This window comes from Lingula anatina, chromosome 1 (assembly GCF_051362555.1).
Source record: "Lingula anatina isolate TDL-2025a chromosome 1, LinAna3.0, whole genome shotgun sequence".
In the NCBI taxonomy this organism is placed as follows: Eukaryota; Metazoa; Brachiopoda; class Lingulata; order Lingulida; family Lingulidae; genus Lingula; species Lingula anatina.
In genome coordinates, this window is record NC_141767.1 from 69,405,206 (window position 1) to 69,432,863 (window position 27,658).

The 27,658-nt window shown below is 37.0% G+C and overlaps 2 protein-coding genes across 8 annotated transcripts; one reads left to right on the forward strand and one right to left on the reverse strand.

Moving 5' to 3' along the window:
* Window positions 1–139: 139 nt before the first annotated feature.
* Window positions 140–20,779, reverse strand: LOC106174880 (cytospin-A). Of its 7 annotated transcripts, none has more exons than XM_013556625.2 (9): window positions 20,662–20,779; window positions 15,785–15,987; window positions 8,489–10,423; window positions 6,575–7,018; window positions 5,594–6,234; window positions 2,967–3,072; window positions 2,724–2,840; window positions 2,430–2,489; window positions 140–2,211 (listed from the first exon to the last, which is right to left on the reverse strand). In XM_013556625.2, exons 3-9 carry the CDS (start codon window positions 10,373–10,375, stop codon window positions 2,116–2,118), a joined length of 3,351 nt encoding a protein of 1,116 aa, XP_013412079.1. In that variant the 5' UTR covers window positions 10,376–10,423; window positions 15,785–15,987; window positions 20,662–20,779; the 3' UTR covers window positions 140–2,115. The 7 variants fall into 7 exon arrangements, with proteins under 7 accessions (XP_013412079.1, XP_013412078.1, XP_013412081.1 ...); XM_013556624.2 differs by having other exon boundaries at window positions 15,771–15,987; XM_013556627.2 differs by lacking the exon at window positions 20,662–20,779 and adding an exon at window positions 17,000–17,608 and having other exon boundaries at window positions 15,771–15,987.
* Window positions 20,780–21,004: 225 nt separating this feature from the next.
* LOC106174902 (uncharacterized) lies at window positions 21,005–26,592 on the forward strand. Its single transcript, XM_013556673.2, has 5 exons — window positions 21,005–21,430; window positions 22,586–22,755; window positions 22,904–23,084; window positions 23,381–23,586; window positions 23,902–26,592. Exons 1-5 carry the CDS (start codon window positions 21,076–21,078, stop codon window positions 25,261–25,263), a joined length of 2,274 nt encoding a protein of 757 aa, XP_013412127.2. The 5' UTR covers window positions 21,005–21,075; the 3' UTR covers window positions 25,264–26,592.
* The last annotated feature ends 1,066 nt before the right edge of the window (window positions 26,593–27,658 follow it).

A 27,658-nucleotide genomic window follows, 5' to 3' on the forward strand; every position in this document is an offset into this window, starting at 1 on the left:
CTTTGACTGACATTGTATTCTGAGGTGCTGAATTTTTGTATGATGATATATATTATGAGCCATATCAGAGATTGATATATTTGTTTTTTAATCCCATGAAAGAGTAAAGGAACTGAAATAAATGGAAGAAAAAATGTCCTTATTTTCAATAATTTTAATTGTACGTCAAAAGGCAGATAAAACCTCTAACAAGAAACCATGACCAGCAATATAAGCTGCACATTTACAAAGAATTTTACAGCAAGAAGAATTATACATGTAAAGAAAAAAGACCATGCTAGCATTAAAACATAAAACTGAGACACTTTTTTCAGTGATTAAAATTCTGTGTGGCAGGTATGGGTATACCTAAAGGTAGAAAACTGTGATATCAGCTATTTACATGAAATGTCAGAACTTAATGATGAGCACAAAATATAATGTGATGTGATTATAAATAAAATAATGAGATATAGCATATTGTGACAAGAACAAATAAGACGATAAAAAATTTTTGATCAATTAAAAATAAATTAATAGAAATATAGTGCCAATTCAACAAGAACTTACAACAACAAAATTGAGAACAAATTTAAAAGTGTTGTAATTTTAGCTATCAGATGTACATTGACTATAATGTGCTGGTACATGTAAATTTGAGCAGTGCATTTGTGCAGGAGGGGATTTCTTGTGATACTACCCTTGTTTGTTCTCCACAGATTGTCTTGTATTACAACATTGATATGTACAAATACCGGTGGAAAGCTGCTGGCAGCTTACAATGTTACACAGGCTTAAGCCCAAAGAGACAGGTTGTTCTACAATATACCTACCATATATATATATATATATATATATATATATATATATATAATTCTTGGGACAATTCTTCATTTTAAATTAATGTTACAAATATGCACACATGCTGAATGGTAACATAAAATTATCCACTGTAAAAAATCATAAATATACACAGAAGCTAGCAAACAGGTTATTTACGCTTTACAAAATATTATAATGGCTCTTATATGCAAAGTAATGAGACAAATTTTTGAAATAATAAATAATGCCCTCCAAGTAAAGATACACTAAGTCCCTGTGAAAAGTGAATTAAAGTAAAAGTAACACTGTCACCTTAACAAATGACCCACAATGCAAATACAACAATACATGTACAAAACTGGAACCACAGATTAAAAAAAGCACAAAGAATATCCTGCCAATATTATTCCAGAACTAGCAGCATAAAAATATTTTAATTATGGTAATATATATCAATAAAATAATTTTCTTTAATGACATAGGTTCATGTTCTTAAGGGTTTTGGTTTGGTTACAAATGTGAGTAGAGTTTCAACATGCTTCTCACCTTTCATGTTATATATCTCTGGGTCAAGAGTATGGTTGGCATAGATTTTGCTGTGATTTGCTTTTTCAAAGGATAACTTATGAAGGTGAAGGTCTGCCTCACATCTTAAAATCACTTGTTATATATTTACGCCTACTCTTTCTACAGCTGACTACAGAAACCAAAAATGTCCACAAAACTCCTCTTGTTACCCTTCAAAACAGTACAAACATTGGTGCAGTGATATCTTGCCTTGTCACTGTCGTACTTTTGTTTTACATCTATATACACTGTTACAATTATTGTATTTTAAGTAGTAAAGTACATGCACCTATTTATATTAATGGTTAGCAACACGTGGAAAAAAATGCTTCGTTTTTAGCCTATCATAATATGTTTAAAGCATGGCTTTTGATTACCTTACAATGTACCAGTTATGAGTAGTTCAAACATGGAAATTACATCATTTATAATAACTTAAAAAACTTCTTAAAAATGATCAAAAAAAGTTTTTTTAAATGATTAAAAAAATAAATAATAATTGTTATTTTCCACTGTTTAAGCCCACTCATCAAATATTCACTGCTTATATCACATGTAATTCACTTATGAATATTAGTTTGTATTATGTTGTGTAAGTGTTCCAGATCTCTCCATCCCCCACAGTAAGTACCTTCAAGTCCGTGACAAAAAAAATTAACAATGATCTTCGTGTATTACTAAAATCTACATTTCCTCTTCACTAAACACGTCAGAGTGCAGTCCCAGTGAAGCATCGATCCCCGCTGTTCAACCATGAAACTCAAAATGTTTGTATATGCTGGCCACGTACGCCATCACCTGCATCCAGTCTGGACGCTCTGTGGCTGCCATCTCGCTGATACTCTGGAGAGAGAAAATGGCGGCTTAGGAGAATAAATGCCGTACCCTAACATTTTTACTATCCATGATGTTTTTTAGAAAGCAAAAAAATTACACTAACAGCATTACTTTACCAAAGCCTTCTCCAACTATATTTTAAATATAAAATGTATCACATAAAAAAATACACACACACACAGGTCTCTACAAAAACATGGAGTCTCTGTTGTCCACAAACTTACCAGAGTCGATGGAATTCCAACCTTCTCTGCAGCTTTGAAAGCTAATGTGAAATTTCTCCTCTGTAAAATAAAGAATTACATAACATAATTTGGTGAACTGCTACGTACACAACAGCAGACTCAAAAATGTGAGCTTTATCCACAAATTAAAACCAACTCGTAACAAATATAGCTGAAAAGTGAGAGATGGTCCATAATAAATGATAACAATTTTATTTCAAGAGCAATTTGTTTATTATCGGGTACTGTGATTAAAATATTTATCAAAACATGATTGATTCTTCTGTTCTGTACCTTATCATGGCTGTTGAGTTCATTGTATGGTATTTTATCTGGCATGTAGGAATGGAGGAGAGCACAGAAAGCCAGCCCATCATTCCAGCTACTGCTGAAGTTGGTGATATCAATACCCTGGAACAACAGCAAATTTTAGATACTAAACTTGTTTAATATAAAATATATTTAATTAGCATTAAGTTTTTTTTCTTTTCTTTTTAAATAAGACTTTTTTTGTAAAGTAACTGCACCCATACTTACCCTATGTGCCAAAGTTTTTTGTTGGCACCATTTGAGGAGGGCATTCCTCTTGGATCCGCCCATCTGTTTGGCCAGTGCAGCCAGGGGGTCACGCACCTCGGGACTCCTGAAAGAAAACGGACAAAAAAAGGTTCAATGACCAGTCAGACGGCACACTCTAGGGTACAAACAGGTGAAACAATTCATGTCTGTCATTTTTTTGTGGGCCACTGTCATTTCAGTACAGCAGCCGGGGGGGGGGTTCCAACGAACTGCAGTTTTGGAAGGAAAGGGTACGCTCTGGGTAAAATTTGATCTAGATTATATATAAGGTTTCATGATACCCCACCCTACTTTTTAAAATTGTTAGTTATGGGCCAACATTATTAGATGTATTTCTATGTTTAAGCCTAGTATGATACACTTAAGTACATGTATGAAATTTGCATTTCTAGTCCTTTTTTTTTTTTTTTTGTTAAAGTGACTGTGAATACCACAGTAGTCCAAATATGTGAAGTCCACATATGTGAAGATCCTGTGCATGAACACATCATTGTCTGCATTGGGAGAGTAAGCGTACATTATTTTAAGCCATATATTCACAAACACACACAGGAACAAATTCTTGATTTTTTTCCCCCCATATTTCTCTCTGCATTATGTTCACCATAACATTCACATGGGTGCAGGCACTGGAGCTGTGCCATGGTGTGTACAGCAGTGTGGCTGAAGGGTTAGAGACTGACAAATTGCAGAGGTCAACAACTTCACCACAAGATGTCAGTAATCTTCAAGAGCCATCCATTCCTTTCACACTCCAGCTCCAAGCATATCCTCAGCCTTGACTGGAGTTACAGGAAGGAAGTGCTGGGAAATGACCATGCACTGCCAGAGAGTTGAGGGTCATATTTTTTTTATTCAAGAAAACACTGGCATGGTGAGAAGTTAACTCTTTTCTTAGTATGATTTCAATAAAGTTAATTGACTAAAGGAGATGGCAAGTAGCAATGCCATTTTTTATCTTAAATTTGTTAAAAATGAGGAGTTGTAAGTTTCAACCAAATGCAGAGGCATCAGACTAGACCCTCACTTCTACTATTTTGCCCTCCACTATGAAAAAAAAAAAAAAAATGTCAGTTTCTGCCATTCACAGGAAAAAAATTATCAATGACAGCATGTTGCTGATCATGGGAGATTTACTCTTCTTCCTATTTAAGCATTGTTGCTGAGCACAAGCATGGAATGTCAATTAAGGACCGCGTTGTTGTTCAGGTGGACATATTGGTTCACTGTGTCGCTGAAGGTCTCCAAGGGTCGTGGGGTGCACCGATGCCCAAAGAGGAAATTGCCATCTACCAAAGTTTCATGCCAAAACTCAGTCTGTGAGAAAGTTTCTATTCAAAAATACTGAATGGAACTTATAAGCCTCACTTGATACTTCAGTGCACAATTTTCATAACATTTTCATGTACATCTTTCATCTTCATGGGGCGCCTGTATTTAAGTGGAGGTATGTTTTCTGTTTGGATGGAATCAAAATAAAAAAAGGGCAGCATCTTCAGTTCTCAAGCCACTTCTCACAATTCTATCATACCTTTAGGGACACAGCTTACAATGCTCAAAGGGACAAGAGGGCTTTGCCTTTATACGCATTCTCTGCAGCGTGTGAATGAAATAAGGATTATTTTGTGAAATAGTCATAACTTGGTATATAAATGGACTTGAAGTGCTAGCATAAGCCAGAATAAATGAACATTTCTCAGGTCTTCCATCAGCATTTACCAGCCCCATCCAGTCACATATATATGATATTAATGTTGTTTGATTAATATAAAGCAATACTTGCTTTACACAAACTGTTTGCAATCTAACTGGTAGAACGTCTTTCTTTATATAATGGAGTAACAGATATATGAAATTTCATGCAGTATCCATTATCCATATAAGACCAAACTGTACAATAACTTTTTTTCCAATCATATAGTGATATTTCAATATGAAGGAATATTTGATTGCTTTTGTGATTATTTTCCAAATTACAAAAGTTGACGCCACGTTGACAGTTCATACAATGAATTTATTCTGTTCCTTTGAGTGCCAAAATACAAAGCTATGTAGCCAATCTAACTGTCATTTCTGTTTACTAGCACTACAGGCAAAAAAGCCAATTTGGACGAAAAAAAAAAAAAACCTTTAAAAAACACTTAAATGATTAATCCCCTGACTGCTGTGCTACCCCCTGGAGACCGTTAATGTAGCAGTCCACGTGCAACATGAATTAGACTTATTTGAAATGAGTGTTACTTATAGCTACCAGCTGCAGTAAACAGATTGTACCAGTTTAATGGTCCGTTTGCCTTACTTTTAAACTTACTTGGGTCAATCTTGGAAACCCAAATGCTATATCTATAGCATCTGTAGGCACGATATTATGAGGACACATTCCAAATGTTGAATTTTCTTTAGAATATCTCAACACAATAAAACTGATTGTTATCAAATAAGATCTTGATGAGAATAATGAGAAACAAGACTGATAAAAGGGGTAAATTTTTAAATACCAATAAAACTTGAAAGGAAAAAAGGAAACATTGTTATATTTAACTTGGTAGAGAAAAAAAAAATTCATCAGGTAATAAGATACTCACCCAGCTATACTGTTTTTTCTTGGTGTTGTTGTCAATATGGAGGTTATCGCTGGACTTCTCTTTGGTGTTTCTCCCTCACTCCTGGCTGTAGGAGCAGCCAGAGAGGGCGAAGATTTGGCATCGTCAGTTTGCTGTTGTGAGCTCTCATAGATCAGCGAGGTCACGGAATGTCTTTGGAGGCGCACATCTTTGGCGGAATCAGGAGTCTTTTTAAATACAGTTTTATGTGAAAAAGGAGTGTCCACAGCTACACTTGCTCTTCGTAAGTCACCTGTTGGGGACTTGATTGTCTCTGATTTAGGACTTGTTGCCCCCATGTTGGCAGGGCTACAGGGACCCAGACTGTCCATAGAGCCCCTCCTGGAGCTGTTCTGACTAGATGACTTGGAAGATGTCTTCACTTGATCTTCAATAGATCGGATTAAATTTTTCACAGATTGCGACTGGTTTCCACCTCTTGCGTCACTTGGCTTTCGTCCTTGACGCAAAAGAATCAGCTCACGATCAGCAGAACTCAGGATGCGTGTTTTCAGCTCATTGGAAGAAATCACACCTGGAGATCTGTTTTCTATTGTTCTTTGGGTTTTTAGTCTGTCGGCTTCCTCACGATATCTCTCAAAATCATTCTGCAGCTTTTTTATCTACAAAACAAAAACATATGATTCTTCTGTTACACACACGTTTTAGCAGTACATAACAGCTTGATAGAACCCACACAGAAATCATGTCATCATTTTCAATTTTAAAATAAATACTGTAACTAAAGAGCTAATGAGTAAAATTTTCAAGATATTGAAATATTTCCAATGTAATAATAATTAAGGCCATATTGACTTTATTTGATGCTGAGTCTTCATTATGATAGATCAATGATAAAAAGTAATTTTCAGAGTCTTCTTCCCTCTTTGATGATTTAAGTTTGGTGAAAATCCAAACACTCTATATCTTGAAACCATACCCTGGCCTAGCATGCCACCCTACCTGATCCCTGAGAACATCATTCTCAGTCCTCATCTTCTCTCCATCTTCCTGCGCCTCTGTCTTGATATCGTTTGCAATGACCACTGCCGTCTGGAGGTCCTGCTGGAACTGCTTCCAGTCTTCTATCTCCTGCTCGTGTTGGTGCTGCATCTCCTCGATCTCCTTCTGGAGCTCCACGCAGCGTAGGCGCGACTCACGCAGGTCCTGCTGCAGGTCACTCAGCGTGGCGTTGTAGGATTTCTTGGACTCCAGGTAGCGGTCACAGTCCTGAGAGAGCTGGTCAATGTGGTCGCGCAGGGTGTCAGCCTCCTGGCGCAGCTCCATCTTCTCGGTGGTCACCTTCTGGATCTGTGTCTCCAGCTCATCCACGCGCTTTGTCTGGTTTGCTTTCACCACTTTGTACTCCTCCTCCAAAGTGGTCAGAGTCTCCTTCAGTTTGCTGACCTATGGAAAAAAATGGAAATTAGAACAATGTTAAGTTATCTCTTAAATAACTAGAAAAGCTGCATAAGCAAGACTGGTATAAATAGCTATTATCTGTAACTGCACGGGATGACTGTGCAACTGATATTTAGAGAAAAGAGCATCCAATATATAATAACAATAATAATATAAAAAAATGTAAAAACTGTACAAAAAAATACTGTAACATGATTATCTGCTTACATAAAGCTGTTTACTCTATGGGTTGAAGGACTCCAAGCTGTTACACTGACATTTACTTTAATATCAAATACCACCTAAACAAACAATTACAAGAAGTGAAATGCACTTGACAAAAGGAAGAAAGGTTGAAACAGCAATCTTCCCTCCCCACGATTGCACTGTGCATGCTGGGATTGGGGCCCTTTTCACATTGAATGGTATACTGAACTGGACCAGTCCACTTTGAGAGGCTCTAACAAGTAATTTCCTTACAGGGGATTTAACTCTCTTTTACAACTTCAAAAGTTTGCTTCCTGCTAGAGTGTTAAGTTAATGGTTTGGCCATGTTGAGTAATATTAGGCAACTCTTAAATAATCATCAGTTGTCAATGTGTGATCTGAGATGTACCTTACAGGTAGCGAGGGACTCCAATGACATTTATTATCATGTCTTTTCAAAACTAAATGAAAATAAGAAAAGCCTCACATTATTGGAGCACTAGAGACATTCCCTTTGAATATACATGAACACAAGCATTCATATACAGGTAAGTTTCGGGAATAATAATTTAGCCACTTAAAAAAAAATCCCTTTCCCTTAGACAAAGAAAAAATATAACAAAACAGACATTTATTTCATACCTTGGTATTTTCTACCCAATCATTCATACATGGCATTCTGTGAGGATAAACAACCCAGCAGGTGATTGCAGTTATCTACATAAAAAAGCACTGCAATTCTCAGCTTGCAGCACATTGGGTTGTAAACACACCTTTAGATGAACGTGCACAGGTAAAAGGAGAAGTGGTGGACTTCAGGTGTGTATATTTAGCTTGGTTTATAAAGCACATATTGCTTTCCCTGTGATTCACTTACGATAGGGTCAACTGAAACCAGAGGTAAGCTGAAACTGGGGTATACAAGTGCAGTCACTGTTGCCATTCCAAATTTGCCATGATCTGAGTCAGTGGTATACATGTATATCCACACTCACTCAGTACACAGTGATTAATGTGGCTGGTATGGGGGGTAGTGCCTTTAGCAGCAACTAGCAAGCTCATCTCATATATCAGTAAACATACTGGTGAATTCTAAACTTGCCTTTTTTTCTTTCACGATATTAATTCATAAAGGGTTGTTTCTGTAATAACCATGCCTCTCTCTATCTCTCTTGCCCTCCCTCCCTCTCTCTGCCTGTCTCTCCACCCCTTCCTCCTCCTCCCCTCTCTCTCCCTCCCTCCCTCTCTCTCCACCAGTTAAGTACATACCTCACACTGACTGTGTGCCAATGTGTCCTGCACCTCAGCTAGTTCAGTCTCAGCTTTATCCTTTTCCTGTCTCAGTTTCTGCAGAAGGGTCTCCAGCTCAGACTTGTCTTCTACATTCCTGCTGCTTTCCAAGTCCACTAACTTAGCTTTCTCATGCTCTACCAGGGCCTTGAGGCGATTGATTTCAAGCTGATCGTTCTCAATCCTTTCTTTCTGCTCCAGGACCTGTTTCTCAATCTCCTGCTTATCTGCCTGGAGGCTCTCTATTTTGTCCTCAGATATGTGAATTTTGTCGCGTAGCGCTTTAATGATGTCTTCCATTTCCCTGTTCTCTCCTTCCACTGCGTGGAAACTGTTAATTAGCTCCGTCTGTTTGAGCATCATTTCCTCGCGCTCCTCCTGCGCACCCTTGAGGAGCGAGACCAACTGTACCTCACGCTCAGAGCGATCACCATTATCGATATCAGTCAACAGCAGTGCTTTCAAATGTTCAATCTGAATGCGACAGTTCTCTAACTTTTCAGTTTGGGTGCACAGAGACTCCAGCAGCACCGCTTTCTCGTCTGCCAGCCGTTCATTCTCCATGGACAGTTCGTTGACAGCCTCCTGCATGTCTCCAAACTCCTGCAGCGTGGCCTGCAGTTCCTCATTGGTGCTGTAATGGGACTCCTCCATCTGGAGAATCCTGTCTTGAAGACAAGCCACGGAGAGCTCACTCAAGACATCGCTGCTCTTATTACTCTTGGTCTCCCAGTTAGCATTCTCAGCTATGGAGAAGCAGGAGCCGTGGTCTGGAGTAACACAGGAAAGCTCACCCACAGACAGCCCCGTGTCTGATTCACCTGCACAGGAACCAGCAATGTTATCTATGCTGCCTGTGCAGCACACGGCACTGTTGCCTAACTGAGGCTTGTCTTCTGAGGCACTGCTACCTGCAGGGCCCTCCTCATGCCCAGCTGAGCTAGACTCAGTTCTATTTGTGGCACTGGTAGCAGGAGTTGAGCCCACAGTCAGGTGTTTCTGGACGTGATGGGATTTCTTCAGCATGGACAGTTTCTCCGTGTCCGTGATCTGTTCCACAGATATTCCAAGCTCTTGCAATCTGTCTTTGAGAAGTCTGTTCTCATTGCGTAATAAATCAAGTTCCTCTTTAACCTCTTGTGAGGGAAGCTTTTCCTTCAGTCTTCTTGTTTCTATTTTGTATTTTTCAATTTCTGCTTTTCTAGTTTCTGTAATCTGGATAAGCTCTGAAATTCTACTTTCCAATATGCGTTTCTCTTTCTCAAAGTTTGCTAAGAGTTCTGCATTATAAGCCAGCACATTTGCTGGGGCAGAGACACGGTTATTTCTCCCCATTCTTTCTTTGCTTAAAGTCTGGGAGCTTGCTGCCCGTTTAATAACAACAGGAGTCTTGTCAATATTCTGAATGCTAGAACTTTTCTTCATCAGTCCTCCATTTTTGGCCTCCATGTTTTTAGTTGGTGTCGACAAACCAGTGCGTTCTATACTTTGTGTACTAACTGCTTTACGCAAAGATGTCGTACTACCACTTGTAGGACGTGATTTTTGTATGCGTGTCGTAGGAGCAGGACTTTTATTTGTATCCTTGTTCATATAGAATCTTTTGCTATAGTCCTCTGGCTTTGGTATCCCTAGCGTAGATTGGGGTCGTGGTTTTGGTGCTGTATTAGCACGTCGTCGTAAAGTAAATGCAAGATTGTCATGACTCTTACTAAGATAGTTCTTGCTCATAGGCGGCTTGTCTGGTTTCTTGAAGACAGCTGTGGCTGCAAGGTCAGATTTGGATTTTTCAAAAGGCAACTTGCTCGATGACGGTGATTTGCCCTGAACAGGGATTTTGGTGGAGCCTTGTTGTGTCTTCTTCATTGCAGGCCTGGGGACAGGGAGCACACTTGCTTTCTGGCTGTAAAGAGGCTGAAATTATGATTTGAAAATGGTCAGTTTAATTTCATCTTATAGAATAAAATGTAAGAAGATGTAATACATTATAAAATTTATAAAACAATGCTTAACTCAGTTATCAAACATTTTGATTGTTAAACATCAACATATAACCTGCCTAAACTCTGCATAATTGTCATATAACATCAAAAACCACTAAGGACCTGTTTTCACAATATGTCATACAGTTTAAGGAAATGACAAATTTCTTGTTTAACTAGACACCCAGGGTGGGTTCTAATTGACACAAACAAAATCCATTTGGTATTCTATTGTATTTTACAGTTGAAAAGACATCCTGTTCCTTTTTTTGTTCTATAAAAAAGTGACTCAGACATACATTTCTGAAACAAAATACAATATTTTCCCAAAACCAATCCCAGAAGACATTGTAAATATGTTAATCTTAATTGTAAAAAACACGATTCCACATATCATAATTTAATTTTTTTTTTGTGCACAGTTTAATTAAAATATGTAACTTAGACATGAGTATCTATAACTTATTCTTATACCCCTAATGTCTCAATATTTTTCAGAGTCAAGACAACCCTTCAAAATATCCTACCAGACATATCTACCCTGGACAGCTCCATACCCAGTGCTGCTATATATTCCTATACATGTAGTAAACACATTCAGTTTATTACCCTGCACTCTTAACTGCACTGGAAAATGATCAGCATCTCTCACGAGATCGCATGGAGTGTTTCGCAACAGCGAGCAGCCCACACTGTGCCTTTGTGATGAAGGCTATTCACTGGGAGCAATGATGCACACATTATTGAATCATTATCTTTTTTACAAGGGACAATTTCTTTTCTTCGGCTACAATTCAGCTGTCATCTTTCCATCGGGTGGGCATTTGATTGATTTGAAATAACTCAAATGAGACATTTGCCTTGCCAAGCCCAGTGATACTGATATGTCTCACATGCCAGATGTTTTATTTAATTTAGAAATAAAATCCTCCATGAGAAACGCTCCAAACACTCCCTATCTAACTACCCAAATTTGCTTACCTATTGCACTGCCTGCATAGCCTTATTGCATCACTGCCTATAGATCCTTGCTTGGCCAGTTTGTAATATAGGGAGAGATGGCACTGAATCACACAATTGTATGCCGAGGCCAATTTATACCAAGCTTTTGATCATATTTCCAATTTTTTTTTCAAATGACCAAAATATATTTATAAGCAGACGCATAAATTCAGTTTATTAATGGCTAAAGAGTAATTTAAAGACAAAAAACCCTCAATAAGTCAAAACCATATATATATACAATAACATGCCATTAAAAAGAAAAATAACTCTTTGTTATGGAAATCAAATACAAGAAAGAGTATGAATGCCAGCCAAACTGTTTGCAATTTTTCAAGTCTAAGTATTTAGATTTTTTTTAAAGAATGACTTAATGATTATATTGTGAAAGTGCTTTGGTTCTCACTGTGCCCAATGCAGTGAAAAAAACATATGTTCAATTCATAGACAGACTTTTCCATTAAATCTTTCCAGCTTTCCATTAAAGAAATAATATAATAAAACTTTTATTTAAGCTCCCCCATCATATCTGGCTATTAGAAGAAGCAACTATATATGTGCTGTGTTTAAGTGTTAGCTTACAGTTCCCAAAACAAAGCATCACTTTTCTCATGCAAACCTTTGCAACAACAAATATATTTTGACCCACTTTTTGTAGCTACCTGTGTGTTCCTTAGAAGTGTGTCTTGTTTTCCAATAAAATATTCCATGCCAGTTAAAGAATGAGTCTATTTTAAGTCTTCAAGTCTTCATGCTGTATGCTATAAATGATAGCAACTATATAATGGCCATGCATGAGCTCTACAATTATGATCTCTTACCCGAAGAGCATTGCAGGGATCACCAAGTCATAAAATTACCATGAAATCCCAGTATAAGACAGATTATATCTGAAGCCATAATTAAAGCCTTAATGAGACACATTAGGATACACAAAAATGGCAGTCAGTATCAATCATTAACTGCATCTGTGTGGGAACACCAGCACACACGCAAGCTTGGAAATATTACTTGAACAATATTGACAACTGGGAAACCATGCAACTGCATCTGCAAGAGTCATATTCAGTCAGTTATGATTTATCAGTAAAATGAAGAAAACTGTAAGAATGAAAAAAAAAAAAAAGAAAAAAATGACAACAAATGGAAATGACAATTACATGTTACATAATAAACCTGAACTTGAACAGTAAAGAAATCCCTGCTACTTTTTGCACAGCCACTGTACTCAAATTCTGCACTGGATGCCTAGTTATATTGGATACAGTAATATCACATAAATAGGGAATTATAATTCACCTAATATTATCAAATAGGTCTGATGGGAGAACTAATATTTGCTTATAAGGATATCAATAAGAGATATTACATAATGCATTCACTGGCCAGAAGTCTATAGATTTGCCAGCTGCAGCTCCAATCAGTAGGAAGCAGCCATTACGTCATACCCAACCAAATTAGGTAGGGGAGAAAAGCCCTTATTTTCAAAAAATATGTATATATATATCTATATAGTTTTGAAACTTCATGTTTGACAGCTATCATCATGTATATGCAACATGTTTCTTTGAAGATGTATAAAATCCTGTACCTTCAAATGAGGATCTGAGAAAAATATCTCCAAAGAAGGGGATACTTTGACTGCATAAATACAGCAAATATTTTCAGTTCCAGTCATATGCAAAATGCCAGCATGCATCCTTCACATAAACAGCTCCTTTTGTACATAATTTATATACAGACTAGCAAAGATCAATTATAAGCATGAACATAATATCTGTCTAGAAATAAACCTAAAGGATGACTTAATGCCAAAAGTGCTTCAGACCTAAAAGATATCATTAAAAGAAAACACAGAGAAGAATTCTAATAATGCACCTCATACACTTCATTCCGTCGTAAAAAAAATAGAAACAGCTAAAATTTATTGTCATACAGCCATATCTCCCCATACAAAGCCCTGGTGTTAAGTCATACACCCAGTCACAGTTCACTAGATCAACAAGACTCACCTAAGGGTCCCCGATCCATTTCAGCACTGTTCCCATACACAAAATCTAATATATGCCTCTTCAAGAATGCACATCTGAGAGCAGTTCTGACAGCTGGGACTTAAAAACGTCTTAGCCAGCACTCTGTGCACTGACTAGGAAATGCACTCGCTAAACCACTGGCCATGCTTTCATATGGTAATGGTGGGGCTCAGCCCACAGCCGATGAAATAAACACAGTCTATTGGAGCAGGTATTGATTAGTGCCTCTAAATAAACAGACCCACATTATAGTGCCTTAGTCATATCTTGACAAGGGCACAACAGATTCAATAACATGGCATTTATTAACTGAACCCAGCTGAGAAGGATTTGCCCAAAGCGCCCTCTTTTTGACTGAAGTGAAACATCCTAAGGGGTGAAATACAATAGAAATTGATTATAAGAAAGAGATCAAAGGGATAATGGCTATAAAATATTGGCAAGGTGTGAGGAAAATATTGCCAAGTTATGTCATGTAACGATATGCTTATTCTAATAAAAACACATTTATATTGTTCTAATGACTGTTTCTACTTATGACAGCCCCAGGTTGGCGGGGAATAATCAAAGGGATAGCAGGGCAAAGGAAGACAGATTAACAATCTTTCAGCTGGTTCAGGTAGCCTTAGAGACTGGCCAGGTAGTAATTAGTACCTGTAATCCTAATTCACCTGCATAACTCCCTGTGGTCACTCCATTAACACAGTCAAGACTGACCTTTACATGCATACACACTGTACATGGCCAAGATTTATACTCAGGGTTTCCTGATCAACATTGTCTATCCTTGATAATGCCAGCTGGAAAAGTCAAGTAGTAGTTGGACAAGGGGGGGGGGGGGGGGGGGGGGGGGGGAGAAAAAAGGTAAAAATCATATTTGTGTTATTTATCTGGTTACTGCCATATGGACGTGCCACATATATTTTATTTATACCTGAAGCTCCTCAAATGAGTTCTAGTTGGGTCTAATACACTTCAATGGAAATGTACTTGTTTTAAGTTACCAAATACATTAATTAGTTATATCATGAACCTTTCCATTTTTTCTATTGCAACAGATAACAGTTTGTCTCACCTGAACTACCGTATTCCTACTGATGAGCATTAGACAGCTTCATGTCTAAGGAACCAAGGAACCAAGTTAATGCATTAATTACTGTAATAAGCTAGCCTTAAGTGCCACATAAATTTAGACAAGAAGCAACAAAACCATTCCTCTCCAATATATATATATATATATCACAGAAAAATAAAAGTAAAACAGACTACCTTAGCTTGCAGGGACTTCCTGACAGCAGTAGACATCTTAACAGGTTGCGTGTTGATGCTGAATACAGGCACTAGCACTAATTCACTCCAGTCTAGATCAACTCCACTTTGAGAACCTGACTATCAGATGTTCTCACCTGCAGCCCATTATTTGCAGGGAGTGAAATCATTTAATTTCCATTTCATGAATCAAGGTTGTGTATGTGATGTCAGCGTGCCCCACCAATTATAGCAATTAACCCTCCCTGGTCTTACCTGTTCTGTGTGCACTGGTCTACTTTAATAATAATATACCATCCACATGTTAAGTAGTTGTACAATGGAATAATTATTTCAAATAAGCATTAGCTTATGCAGTAAGTCACCGCTTTTGAGTGAAGCCCCCCTCCCTCCCTCCCTGAGTAGCCTGCCCCCTCTTTCACTCTCTCTTTAGGAGTACTTATAAATAAGATGAAGCCAGATAAATCTGTTCTGTATAATTCAAAATTGAAAAAAAAATTCACTTTTTGTCTGAAATATAACTGAATGTGAAATCCTTAATTAAGTAAAAATATAGATTCTTAATTAACACCTTATATCTCTGATGCTATTCATGTATTAGTACTGTATAAATTCTTCTCACCAGTTTCACTAGTAATTAACTAAATGAGATATACATTTCAGTTCATCTTTCTTTACAACATACCTTTCATTAAGTTTCTCGCCTTACCTTCTGTGAGGTTGTAACTTGTTAAATAATCACCAAACGACACAAATCTTTTCTCTACCACGTTAACACCCTTATCAATGATAAATTTAGTCATGACAAACCTGCTAATCAAACAATTTAAGTGTTTGAACTGTAATTTATATTCAGGGATGGACTGGGTTCCACAGGTATGATACTGATTCATTTATAAGGAGGGTAAAAAGCTAACAATTATCCTGAATTTGGATGACAATGACTATACTGTGAATACTGGATTTGCCACTTACTGTCCACACCTCACCTGTTGCTGCTGCTTTCTGTCCCACTGTCTATTCTCGGGTCACAGTCTCCTCTGCTTGCTGTCCCACTGTCTATTCTCGGGTCACAGTCTCCTCTGCTTGCTGTCCCACTGTCTATTCTCAGGTCACAGTCCCCTCTGCTTGCTGTCCCACTGTCTATTCTCAGGTCAGAGCCAGAGCTGACTCATTTCACACAATTCATGATCTGAAAGTAAGAGACAAAACATAGGTAAACACTTTCCTCTGCAGCAGTATGGAGTGTGTAATATGAACAATACAGTCAATATTATCGACTTAAAAACAAAAAACAGATGCACATAACAAAATAAATGGCTAGTTCTAACATTGATTTACATGGGTGGTACCCTCCTTCCTTTTGACTTGGAGCACTGATTTGTCACTGAAATCAGTTTCTGAAAACTCCTCATTCCCAACATAATTTTATAGAACAATAATGATATTCTGAGGAATTGTCCAATTCAACTGCTAGTTTTCTCAGACACACATATATATATATATATATACCGTATATATATATATGGAAAACTAAGAATACATGTACAGAATGCAGAGCTACCTAAAGCTCTTGACAATCTCCAACTTCTTGTTCAGTGTCACAGATTAAGCTAAAAAAAGACAAAATCCTATTAATCACATTTAAGGCACATAAAATGAGGCATGAAATCTGAGCTGCAGCCAGAGCTACAATTCATTTTAACAAGGAGAATCGCCCACAAACACTGCAGAGACATGTGAGTTATGACACAGGCCTAAAATAAGCTTATGAGCAAACATCAAATTTCCATAAGAAGTTGTGGTTGGTTCACCCCTCTTCCTCTCTGGTTAACCATCAACAGTTCAAATCCTATTTAACTCTTCTTAGAAAATTATGAACATCAAATAAGTTCCTTTTAATTTCAGACAAAAATTACCACTTTAGACAGGGGGGGAGTTTCAAATTTTGTCCAACAATTCAAATGTTTTTGCTGCACAACCCTAGATGTGAGACTCAACATACTATATGTAGAAATTCAGCAGCACCAAAGTGTGTTTGTTGGTCATCTCTGAGTGTTCTCTGGGTGACCACTTCCAGCTCAATGTGTAGGCTACTCACTCATCAGCATGATGAGTACATGTGGACTACGCATGTCCTACTTTAATAACATGGGAACCAGACAGACTCAGCAATCCAAAGCCTCACGTGTGATGATAAATACCTTCAATGTCACGGAAAGTAGATCATCTTCACCATTTCTAGTCCTAAGCTCAAGTTTCTTGGGGTATATATCTCAAGTGTACATACAGCCTCTGATCACCAAACACCAAGGACCTTCCCAACCTGTACTCTTATCTCTCAGGGATTAACATGCCTGGATGGGCTGTCACCACTCCAGACCCCGACCGACTCAATTCAATGAAGCACATCCTGTAGGTATACACTGTTCAAACTCCCTGGGTACTGTGCTCAACTGCTTGATGTTTTTTCTTCACCAAAAGACTTCATTGTGCACCTTGGGCTTTGCCTTCCCACTGCAAACACATCGTGTTTTCTTTACGCTGTTTTTCTTCTTCTCTGCCAACAAAGCTAGGAAAGTCGCACAAACATTTTGTTTCCTCAAAGGGCCAATTCTTCACAATGCTACCTGGGTAAATATCGGGGCTGTTACACTGGCTGGGTTTAAATGAACATGGATCAGCAAAGCAGAGCCACTACCGGGGATGAAAGAGACCCATGAAAAGACTGAGCTAGAGAATTACTTATGTATACATTAAAGTAAAAAAAAAGTCTGCAAGGTGACAGGTGAAACTACTGAAGATGGATTTATGTCGTCCTCCTTTCACAACCTGTTTCAATAGTCACAATTACAGTTTTATCTTTATGCTGTGAAAACATGGATGGCAAATGAAAGATATCAGCTCAACTTTTCAAATGTGGAACAATACTTTATGCCGGAAATTAAATGTGCTTTCAATCATAAATTATTAAAACTTTTTCAAATTTTAATTTGTGAACTCAAGCTTAAAAGGTAATTCTAAGTTGGGACAAATAGTTGAAAGGTTTTGAACCTATTGATTTTTACTTGCAATATCAAATTTCATTTTGCAATCTAAACAAATTACAGCATAAAAGCTTTTTCAGTATTTAATATGTTATTGGTATACTTACAGAAGGAAAAACAACCAACAAATCTCTTAAAAGTCATACAATAAGAAAAAGGCAGCCTGATAAAAAAGGACTCCAAACTTAAATACACATGCATGGCAAAATCATTGTACCGGTAAGTCATAATTATATCATGCTTGTCTAAATGAAGTGATATAAGGGATATACAGCAGGGTTTCCTGCCAGTCTGCATGGTGTGCAGATTATCAAAGCACAGATAAAGATTGTCCAGCAGGATAATATACAATAAAGACTGAGTTCAACTTCTACATACTGTACATGTAGCTTCAACACAAATCTGTTTTCTTCAGTGAAATTAAGTGGCATGAACATACACCCCTCACAATAAATAACTAAATAAACAAATAAATAAATACTACTTCCTATAAAAATAACTAACTTCTTACTTTTTTGTTAGATGCCTCAACCAAGAGGTATCACAATTACTGCAGATGCACAACGAGATAAGTACTAGAGTTCCAATTAATGCAGTATTTATAGTGAGTAGCCCCCTCATAATTTTTGCAAAAGTATAGCGTTCACCAAATAAAAGTGTATTTACTCAAATATATATATATATATGTGTCAAGCACTCAAACCTACGTCCTTACCTTCTAAACTTGAGTGACTGTAACATGTGTCTGTTGAGTCTGTTGAACACCTCTACACCAAAATCATAAACAAAATAAAATCAACACAGCGTAAACAATTGTGGACTTGTAACCATAATATAATCGGAAATACATGTAATTATTGCTGAAGGACTCTTGGTCCAGGTAACATCCTGCAGCCAGAGGTAAAAGCAAACTGATGACAACAAAGATAAAACCTATAGAATATTTCATGTAAAGCTAACCTATTAAATCATATCAAAAGACTTGCAACCATCGCCAAGGGTGGTCAAGTAACATCAATCTTTCCAGATATGTCAAGAAATTTCATGCCTTTCCTCCTTCTACTATAACTCCCATACACACCACATAATGTAGGCTTTTATTTCCATATCCACTGCCTTCAGTGCTGTGTATGTATGCACCTCTCCATTGCTACAGGTGGATCAGGTTCACTTCACCTGAAAACACCTGCCATGAGATCACAACCACAAATCATTTAAACCTAACCCCTGTGGTTGATCTCTTGCTCCCATTTAATTATGATAACACCTCAGACATCTTACAGACAACTTGAATATAACACATCCCTGCCTCTCAAAGAATACATGTACACATACAAACCAGATACATGGCGATGCACTAGAAACAGTAGGTTAAAACTGGAAAAAAATATTGTATTATCATAAAAATTTCATATCTCCACAAACCTCAAAATCTGATAGCATTTCAATAATTTAGCTATTTTGTGAATAAGTTTATCTTCAACTTGCTGGGGGTCAACCTTTCAATTACCTGTATTAATACAGTGATATCTTTCATAACTGTACAGAATCATCCTATGGTGTCAATCCTTAATTTAATCATTATCGTCTTCAATCTTTTTTATGTTTAAGTTGATAAACATGAATTTTACAGCCTTTTATTTTCTAATTAAGTTGGAAAGATTAAAATGACTTTCAAATTCACTGAATGATATGAATCTTCAGACAGGAAGGGAGTAATAGAAGGGAAGGTGTTAGGTAAGGATACAATGTAGCTTTACAATGTTGTTCAATACTTTACAGGTTTTTAAAGTATGGATTTACTTTTGTAAATTGGTGGAGGTACAAAATGACTGTAAGTTGGTGGGGGGAGGGGGCAAATTGACATTTTTTTTAGTGTGATCTGGAAAATGTGATAAGCACCTAAGTTTTATCAGAGATGTTGGATGACGAGGGGAAAACTTGTACCATAAACTGGACTGCAAGCCATTGGGGAAAATGCTTGAAATGTCCTTGAAATCTTTAAAAACATTTCATTAGCTTTATAAAAGTACTGTTATACATTTATAACCCTCACAGTAGTCCATTTGAGGTTACTGGATAAGGGCAATTCAGTGAAAAGTGAAAAGAAAATAAATCCCTTAACCGAATAAAGAAAAAACTCAGCGCATCTAAAGAAAGACAATTGTTTTGACTGAGAAAACATTGGGATATGACAATATACATCATGCTAAACCTCAATTAATTTTGGAACAAAAATTATTCACAATATATGCCAGTCTTAATTTTTAAATCCAAATCAAAATGAAACAGTCTGTTGGTACTACACAGGATTTTATGGCAAATTGTGAAAAAAGAACACAGTTTGGTTCTTCATAAGAAAGTGACAAAGTTGCACAGACTGCTGCCAATACACACAACTTCACGAGATTGGGTATTTCTCTTTACTAATTTTGTATTATAAGTGTTAAGTTACTTGAAGAAAACCAGATGAACGAAAGAATAACAGCTGTCGTTCTTGTCTTTTTTCTTCGTTTAATAACGATAGCAACAGATTGGTGTAACACGAATCGGTGCACATAGTTCATAAAAAAGAACTGATTTTCATGAAGATGCCGTATTATGTCACCGGATGTGACAGTGATAGTAACACCTAGAGTATGAAACACTTCTACTGTAGCTGCCACTTGCAGCACAGTATTCTACGTTCGCGGTGACGACCTGTGAGTTTGTCCTTTATCACAGCAATTTACGGGTAGTAATTACCTCTTAATAACCATTTTCTGTTCACCTCTTAAACACTGTTAAGCTGTATCATTTTCATCAAAGAAACTACTTACTTGTACTCGTACCGGCCAATGTTTACACTTGCTGCCAGTCACGCCAAGTTTAAATTACTTATGCGCATCTATTTTGCGCATTTCCGTTTTGAGCCGAGAGTGTCCACATATGATACTAAACAAGGAACTGAAAAATATCTATTCAATCATTTCTTGAAATAAGGCATGAAATTCATCGATTTTACTATATAGAAGCTATTTTATGTAGGTAGATCTATGAGAAAGAAAAGTTGCATAATTTGGATAGTTCATAGTCCGATCTCTATTCGATAGAAACCCAAGTAAACGGAAATGACTTTTCACATTCAAATTTGGACATTGACCTCGTGGAGGTCAGCCAATCAGCTGGTCTTGCTAGTGTCAGGCCCGAACAAATGCATATTTATGAAGTTGAGGAATAAACGAAGCTGAAATATGTGGAGGGGGGAATATCAAAATTCTTCTTCTTTCCCTGAAATGGAAGGAATATGCAGAGGGATCGGGGCTAACTTAAGAGTGACCATGAGTCTTAACCAAGGGATGAGAAAATATATGGAAGATGTTACCCAAGTACACTTTGAAAAGTCACCAGACGGCGATGATATACTGTTCGGGTTTTTCGCCGTATACGATGGTCATGGCGGACCAGAAGCCTCTCAGTTCGCCAAGAAGCATTTACTTCAGTATTTAAAAGATCAGCCTGGATTTTGGAGTGAGGATGACGAAAAGATCAAGGCATCGATCAAGCTGGCATTCACACTTACACATGATGCGATGTGGAAGGAAAGAGGTACGTTTTCGTTACCGGCCGTTTGGAGCGTTTACTCGTAAAAACATTTTCCCGCTTAGCTAAGTCTTTTACCGCCCAAAGTTAAAGGATATGTAAAGTTAAAGGGTATGTTTATCAGACTGTATTTGAGTACCAGAAGCATGATCTTGTGGGGACTGGACAAGATTTTTTTATTTGAAACTATAGGCAGTCTAGTAGTAAAACCTGTATGGGCATATCAAACGTATTTACATTTTGCAGGTCTCTGCCTGCACACTCAGGTGATTAGCTGGCTATGGGCCAACTGTGATAACACTGTCCTTTTTGCTCTAGAGTTTATGTTTGTATTTATGCCTTTGTCATTGTAGGCAAATGATTTACCATGATATGCACTGCTTTTTTGTCAGATATGGTAAAATGGGTCTCCTGCCTTGTGTATTATTCAATATGTTAGCAACTTATCTATGATTTTGTGTATGTTGTTTATTAACATTTTTGCTTTGTTTACAAGTGTTATCACACTTTCCCTACATTCAGTTAGAACTGTCAAATATGTGAGGGCAACATAATTATATTATCAGCTTATTACCCTGAGCTTAAGATTCCTGCAGGCAATATAGTGAACTAGTGACAGTAGTAGGACTTGTGTGCCTCGAACCCAAGAAATTACCTGTTGTTCCATTTCAAGTGCACTGAGTCAGATTCATGCTTTTGACTATTATCTAGAATTCTAGCTCTCTTGCATAGGTTTGACAAGTTTACCATGCCCTTAAATCAATAAATTTGAATAGTGGATTTTTTTGTTAAAAATATGATTGTTTTCTTTCAGTAAAAATGTTTTAAGTCAATTAAGAAGTCATTAATACTTATTGTTTTAATCATGATTCATGTACTAGTAGTATTACTAAAGGAGCTCACCAGCATTCATCATAGTGTAGTGCTTACAGGTGTGGTAAACAATGAGACTGCCTTTTTGTTATAGATGGAGTTGATGATTGCATACCCATAATTAATGGTAAATACCATGCCTATGTAAGCTGACATACACACACTTTCTAGTAATGGAGACAGTCATTATTGGACTTAAAAGCTCAGGGTAGTAATTATATGAATAATGGTGTATATAGATTTTGGAGTCCTCTAAATGATGGACCTTAATTTTTTTTTCTTTTGCAGGTAATTGGTCTAAAACATCATCTGGGTTTCCTAGCACAGCAGGCACCACTGCCAGTGTGGCCATTATGAAAAATAGCAAAATTTATATTGGCCATGTTGGTGATTCGGGTATTATACTAGGGTACAAAGATCCACAAACCCAGAAGGTACATGGAAAACAGCTTACAAAGGTAATGATAATGACACGTTTAGAATGTCTTTAATAAAAAAAAAAAGAGTCCCTGTTTAATTGGATTTGAACTGCAACTTAATTTTAAATAAAAGGGATTTATTAATTATCTCAAAATGTATCAGTGATTTTTTTATCATTTCATAAAGGACCATAAGCCAGAAAGCCCCTTTGAGAAAAAGAGGATAGAAGATGCTGGTGGTTGTGTGATGGTGAAGTCTGGGGTAAACAGAGTGGTGTGGAAGCGGGCCTCTGTCAACCATAAAGGTCCTATTCGACGCAGCACAGAGCTAGTTCATGTACCTTTTCTAGCAGTTGCAAGGTCTTTAGGTAACTTAGCCTAGGAACTAACTTATTATTATACTTAACTAATTATCATCATCACTATTGTATTTTTTAACAAGACTTTGAATATTTGTAAATTGTAATCTCTGAACTGTTAAAAATTGGAAAGACATTTTGGGTAGTAATGAAGGGACATTGAGTATTTTGAAGATAATATGCAATAATGTACAGGAAGTTTTATGATAGGATGTGGACTTCTGGGTTGATATGTCTCAGTGCCATCTCCAAATGTACATATGTTTCAAAGCTAAATATGCCATGTAATATGTGATGTTTTTCAGGTGACCTGTGGAGTTACAACTCTTCGACCAATGAATACTCGGTCTCACCAGAGCCTGATGTGGATGTTGTTCCCTTTGACCACAGGGTTGATTACTGTCTGATCCTAGGCACTGATGGGTTGCTGAATATGTTCACTTCACAGGACCTGGCAGAAATGGTGCATTGTGTGGAGAAGCAAACATACGAAACAGTTGTTAATAGTCGGGTATGTCTTTGAATTGTTAATAGTCTGGTATGTCTTTGAATTGTTAGGATAAGCAGCTTTGGCAAATAGTAGTGACCTCTCCTTTACAAAAAATAAATAAATAAATAAATAAAAAATAAAATAAAAAACAATAAAAAAATAAAATTCTTTACATAGGTGAACATTGAAAAAATTACCAACTCATATGCTTGAATACAGAATATCAGAAATGGATAAGAAATAATAAAAAATGAATAAATTCACCAGGAAAAAATACAGTTTGCAGTCACTGCATTTAATTAGATTGACCTAAAAATTCCTTTTTGCATTTTTTAGAACACGACAGAAAATTTCTGGATTAACCCAGCTTGCACCCTGGTGAATACTGCCATAGACAAGTGGCGCAAGAGAAGCCTGAGGGCAGACAACACCAGCTGTGTAGTTGTCTTGATAGACCCTCCAGGATTTTCACGACAAGAATACCTCAAGAAAGAGAGATTAAAGAAACAAAGTATGTCCAGCCCTGTAAATACAGCGCCAGAGCCAAAAAGTCAGGCGATGTTTGAGAAGAAATATCCTTCTGTGACACGTGAGCCCAAAAGCCTGGCTGGGCCCCAGTCTAAAAGTCAGTATCAGAAACCCTTCAGAATTCCTGATCCAATGGATGGTCCGTATCTTCGTATCCTTACACCTAGCATGTACAGGAAACGTGCTCATGATGAGTCCCCCAAGGAACGATCAGCAAATCCGAAAAGGATAAAACTCGACTTTGAGGAGGCTGATGGAAAAAAGTTGACTCCTAGTCAACCGCCTGTAGTCAAAGCCCCAGAGGGTAAGGGAATCAAAGAACATACTCAGAGACAACATGGGAAATTTCCCAAGTATTTGACACCAACTAAGTACAGGGTGGCTAATGATGGTGGTGGAGATGGGGACCCAGAAAAGCAGGTTGCTGGCTTTAGCAGAGAGAAAAGTTTTCAAGCAAAAAGCTTTTCAAATGCACACTCGACACCCGAAAACTCTGTAAAAGATTCTGTAAAACTTTTACCTGAAGAAAAGGCTAAAGTTAAAAGACATATTGCCCAGTGCAGCAAAATAACCCCTGATGATTCCAGTGCAGACAGTGAAAGCATAGCCCAGTCTTGCAGTGGTAAAAAGGAAAAGATGCACCAGTCTCCACAATCCACTCAAAACAGTGTCACAACAGCACACAGTGCAAACAAACTCCAGGGAACAAAAATGGTCACAAGGCTGTCGACTAAGGATGCCACACAGGAAATGGGTGGCATATCTGAAAGCACAGCTACTCCAAGCAATAATTTTAAGAATAGTAAAGGGGAAAAGTCCTCGATCAATACTCCTTGTAATGGTGGAAAGGAGAACACTCCACAGTCAACCAGCACATTAGGAAAGTTGACGCCAGAGCATCATGAACCAGTATGCACAAGAAGATCGTCTAGGAGATCGTCAGAGATTGTCAAATCTGAGGAGTTGGACAGCAGTAAAGGAGACATAGGTACTGAAAAGGATATAAAAATAGCTGGATCAAAGAGGCAAGTTGGTGAGGTTCTGGCCTATAATTGTGACATGTCAGAGAAGCGGTCAAGGCGTGATGGCAGTTGTAAGTTGACCAAGGAGCAGGCCAACCAGCACCTCTATACCAGTATGAAACTCAGGCTACGACAAAAGGTTCAATAGCGGTACAACCTTTACCATCATAGTTGATTATATTTGTTATTGTCATAAAATTTGTGATGAATTTAAACATTTTCACATTATTTTTATGAAACAAAATATGCAAGGGATTTATTGATGTTACAGTATTGGCTGCTGATGTTTAGGAAGTTGTGTATTTTAAGTAATTGTCAAAGTTTTTAAATGATGATGGATAATTTTTGTTGCATAATTTTATGTGATGATTGCAGATGTTATAAATGTATATTTTTCGAAACCATTTAGGAAAAAAATTGCAGACATCTTTTGTGGGAAAATTCATTTTATTAACAATTTAAATGATGTTTAATGATGAGTTTTAGTGTTTTCTTATAAAAAAAATGTTACTCTTTTGTCTTAACTCTACAAAAGTGGATTTTTGACTGAGGATGGACAAGTCATAGTACATTAAATTTTTTATGACCAGACTTGCAATGAGGTGAACTACAGAAATGTGTGCTTCCACCTCTTGAATATTCCATTGACAAAGTCAAATTCAGGGTTTTATTGACTATTATCCACTTTTTTTCATTTAGTTAACCCTGTTATTTATTGTTGATATGAACATTTTAAAATAAATTTGGTTTTTTGGCATTAACAAATGTATAGAGTCATATAACAATACCTCCCACCATAATTTTGCACACAAATAGACATGCATACATGTTAGTAGTATTATTCCTAAAAGAGATTTGACCTAGATACAGGCCAGTAATTCAGTCCATTAAATTCACAATGTTCAGTGTTTGTAACACATTACAAATATGATTTATTTTTGTTTGAAAGATTAAGAAATTACTTTAGAATTGTATAGTGAATTTTAAATCGCATCTAATCCAATTTGAGCATGTTGCCCTCTTAGGCATTTATACTCTATTTGGATGTTGCTTCAACTCCTGTCATTTTACTTATATTTTTAGTGCATATGCTTTCTGTCCTGTATTGTTTTAATATGTTAATTTTACACTGGGCTCTAATTAGTATAATTTTATAAATGATATGGACTGATAATCTAAATAGTAGCATGTGATTTAATGTATCATTGACTAGTAGTGATGTGTACATATTTGCAAATTGAAAAGTTGTTTTTGATGTGAAATTTTGTAGTATTTGCTGTTAAGAATGTCATTTTCAGAGTTTACTTTATGGTGCTTTATGATAATTTATTTATTGACGGTTTGACATACCACATCAGAACACAGGCACGTATGACATCACATCTTTCATTGATCTCACAGTGTATAAAATCTCTGTAGAAAATTTGTAAATAGATGAGGGATGAAGGTGGCAGTAAATATAATGTTGAAGTCTTAACTCTTTGTTCAAGTTCTGTGTAATTTTCTTTTTTTTTTAGATAAAAGTTTTTATCCACTTTATGCGAGACAAGCAAATTTCTAAAAAAAAAAAAGTATTTTCACAGCAAAATCTAGTCATCTTTCATTTCTAGTATGCAACTGCCTTGGGTATGCAAATGTCTCCATTGGGTCAGCATTTACCAAGTCTTGGGTACGATTCTGTGACAAAATTCCTATCAGTTTATTGATTTTTATTAATTTTAGTTTAAGAAGAATTGACCTCGGGGTCAATCCAAAAATACCGGTCCAATGGCACGGCTCCATTTCATAAAGCCCGTTCCATGCGCTACGTCACGGCCCGGTTTTTAAAGCCCCCTTGGATGGTGCAGAGACGGTGAGATGTTCGCTTCGTGCGCGTTTACCCTGGCATTTCTAACTAATGTCTGAGGGGAATTTACAACGATGAATGGGATGTTTTAGCGTAGGGCGTTTAGTGTGAGTGGAGTGAGTTCGAATACGATTTAACGTCTGTCTCCATTTTATTTCGATCTTTAAGGCGGGTGGTGCGTATTTTTTGTTTCAGAAGCTGCTCTCCACAATGCAACAATGTTTATAATGGTGGCCAGTGTAGGCTATTTGCCCGCGGTCGATTATCATTTTATTGCCTTAAAAGAGTAGCAGTGCATGAAGATAAACAGTTGAAGAATGCCCACAAGTAGTTCGTACCACGAAAAATACGCCAATGTATTAATTGCGATTGTATTTTGTCCAAATATCAAAATAAATGGCCCTGCCGCTCAACTATTAAAAGCACAGGAAGAAAACGTCGTGCCTCAATTTTCACTGAATTTGATAAGAAATACTTAACCAATTTTGATGATTTTTTTAAATTATTATAGGTGAATTTTAGATTCGACGAACGATTAAGGTTACAGCAGGGCGTGGATAGCATCAAAATGTCCGATAATATGGATAACACAGAAAACGGACCAATAAAAAAGAGTGCATTTCTATCTGTTTCGTGGTAAGTAAACAGACTGCTGTTGAAAATACATTGAAAATACATCAATTTAAAATAATTGTTT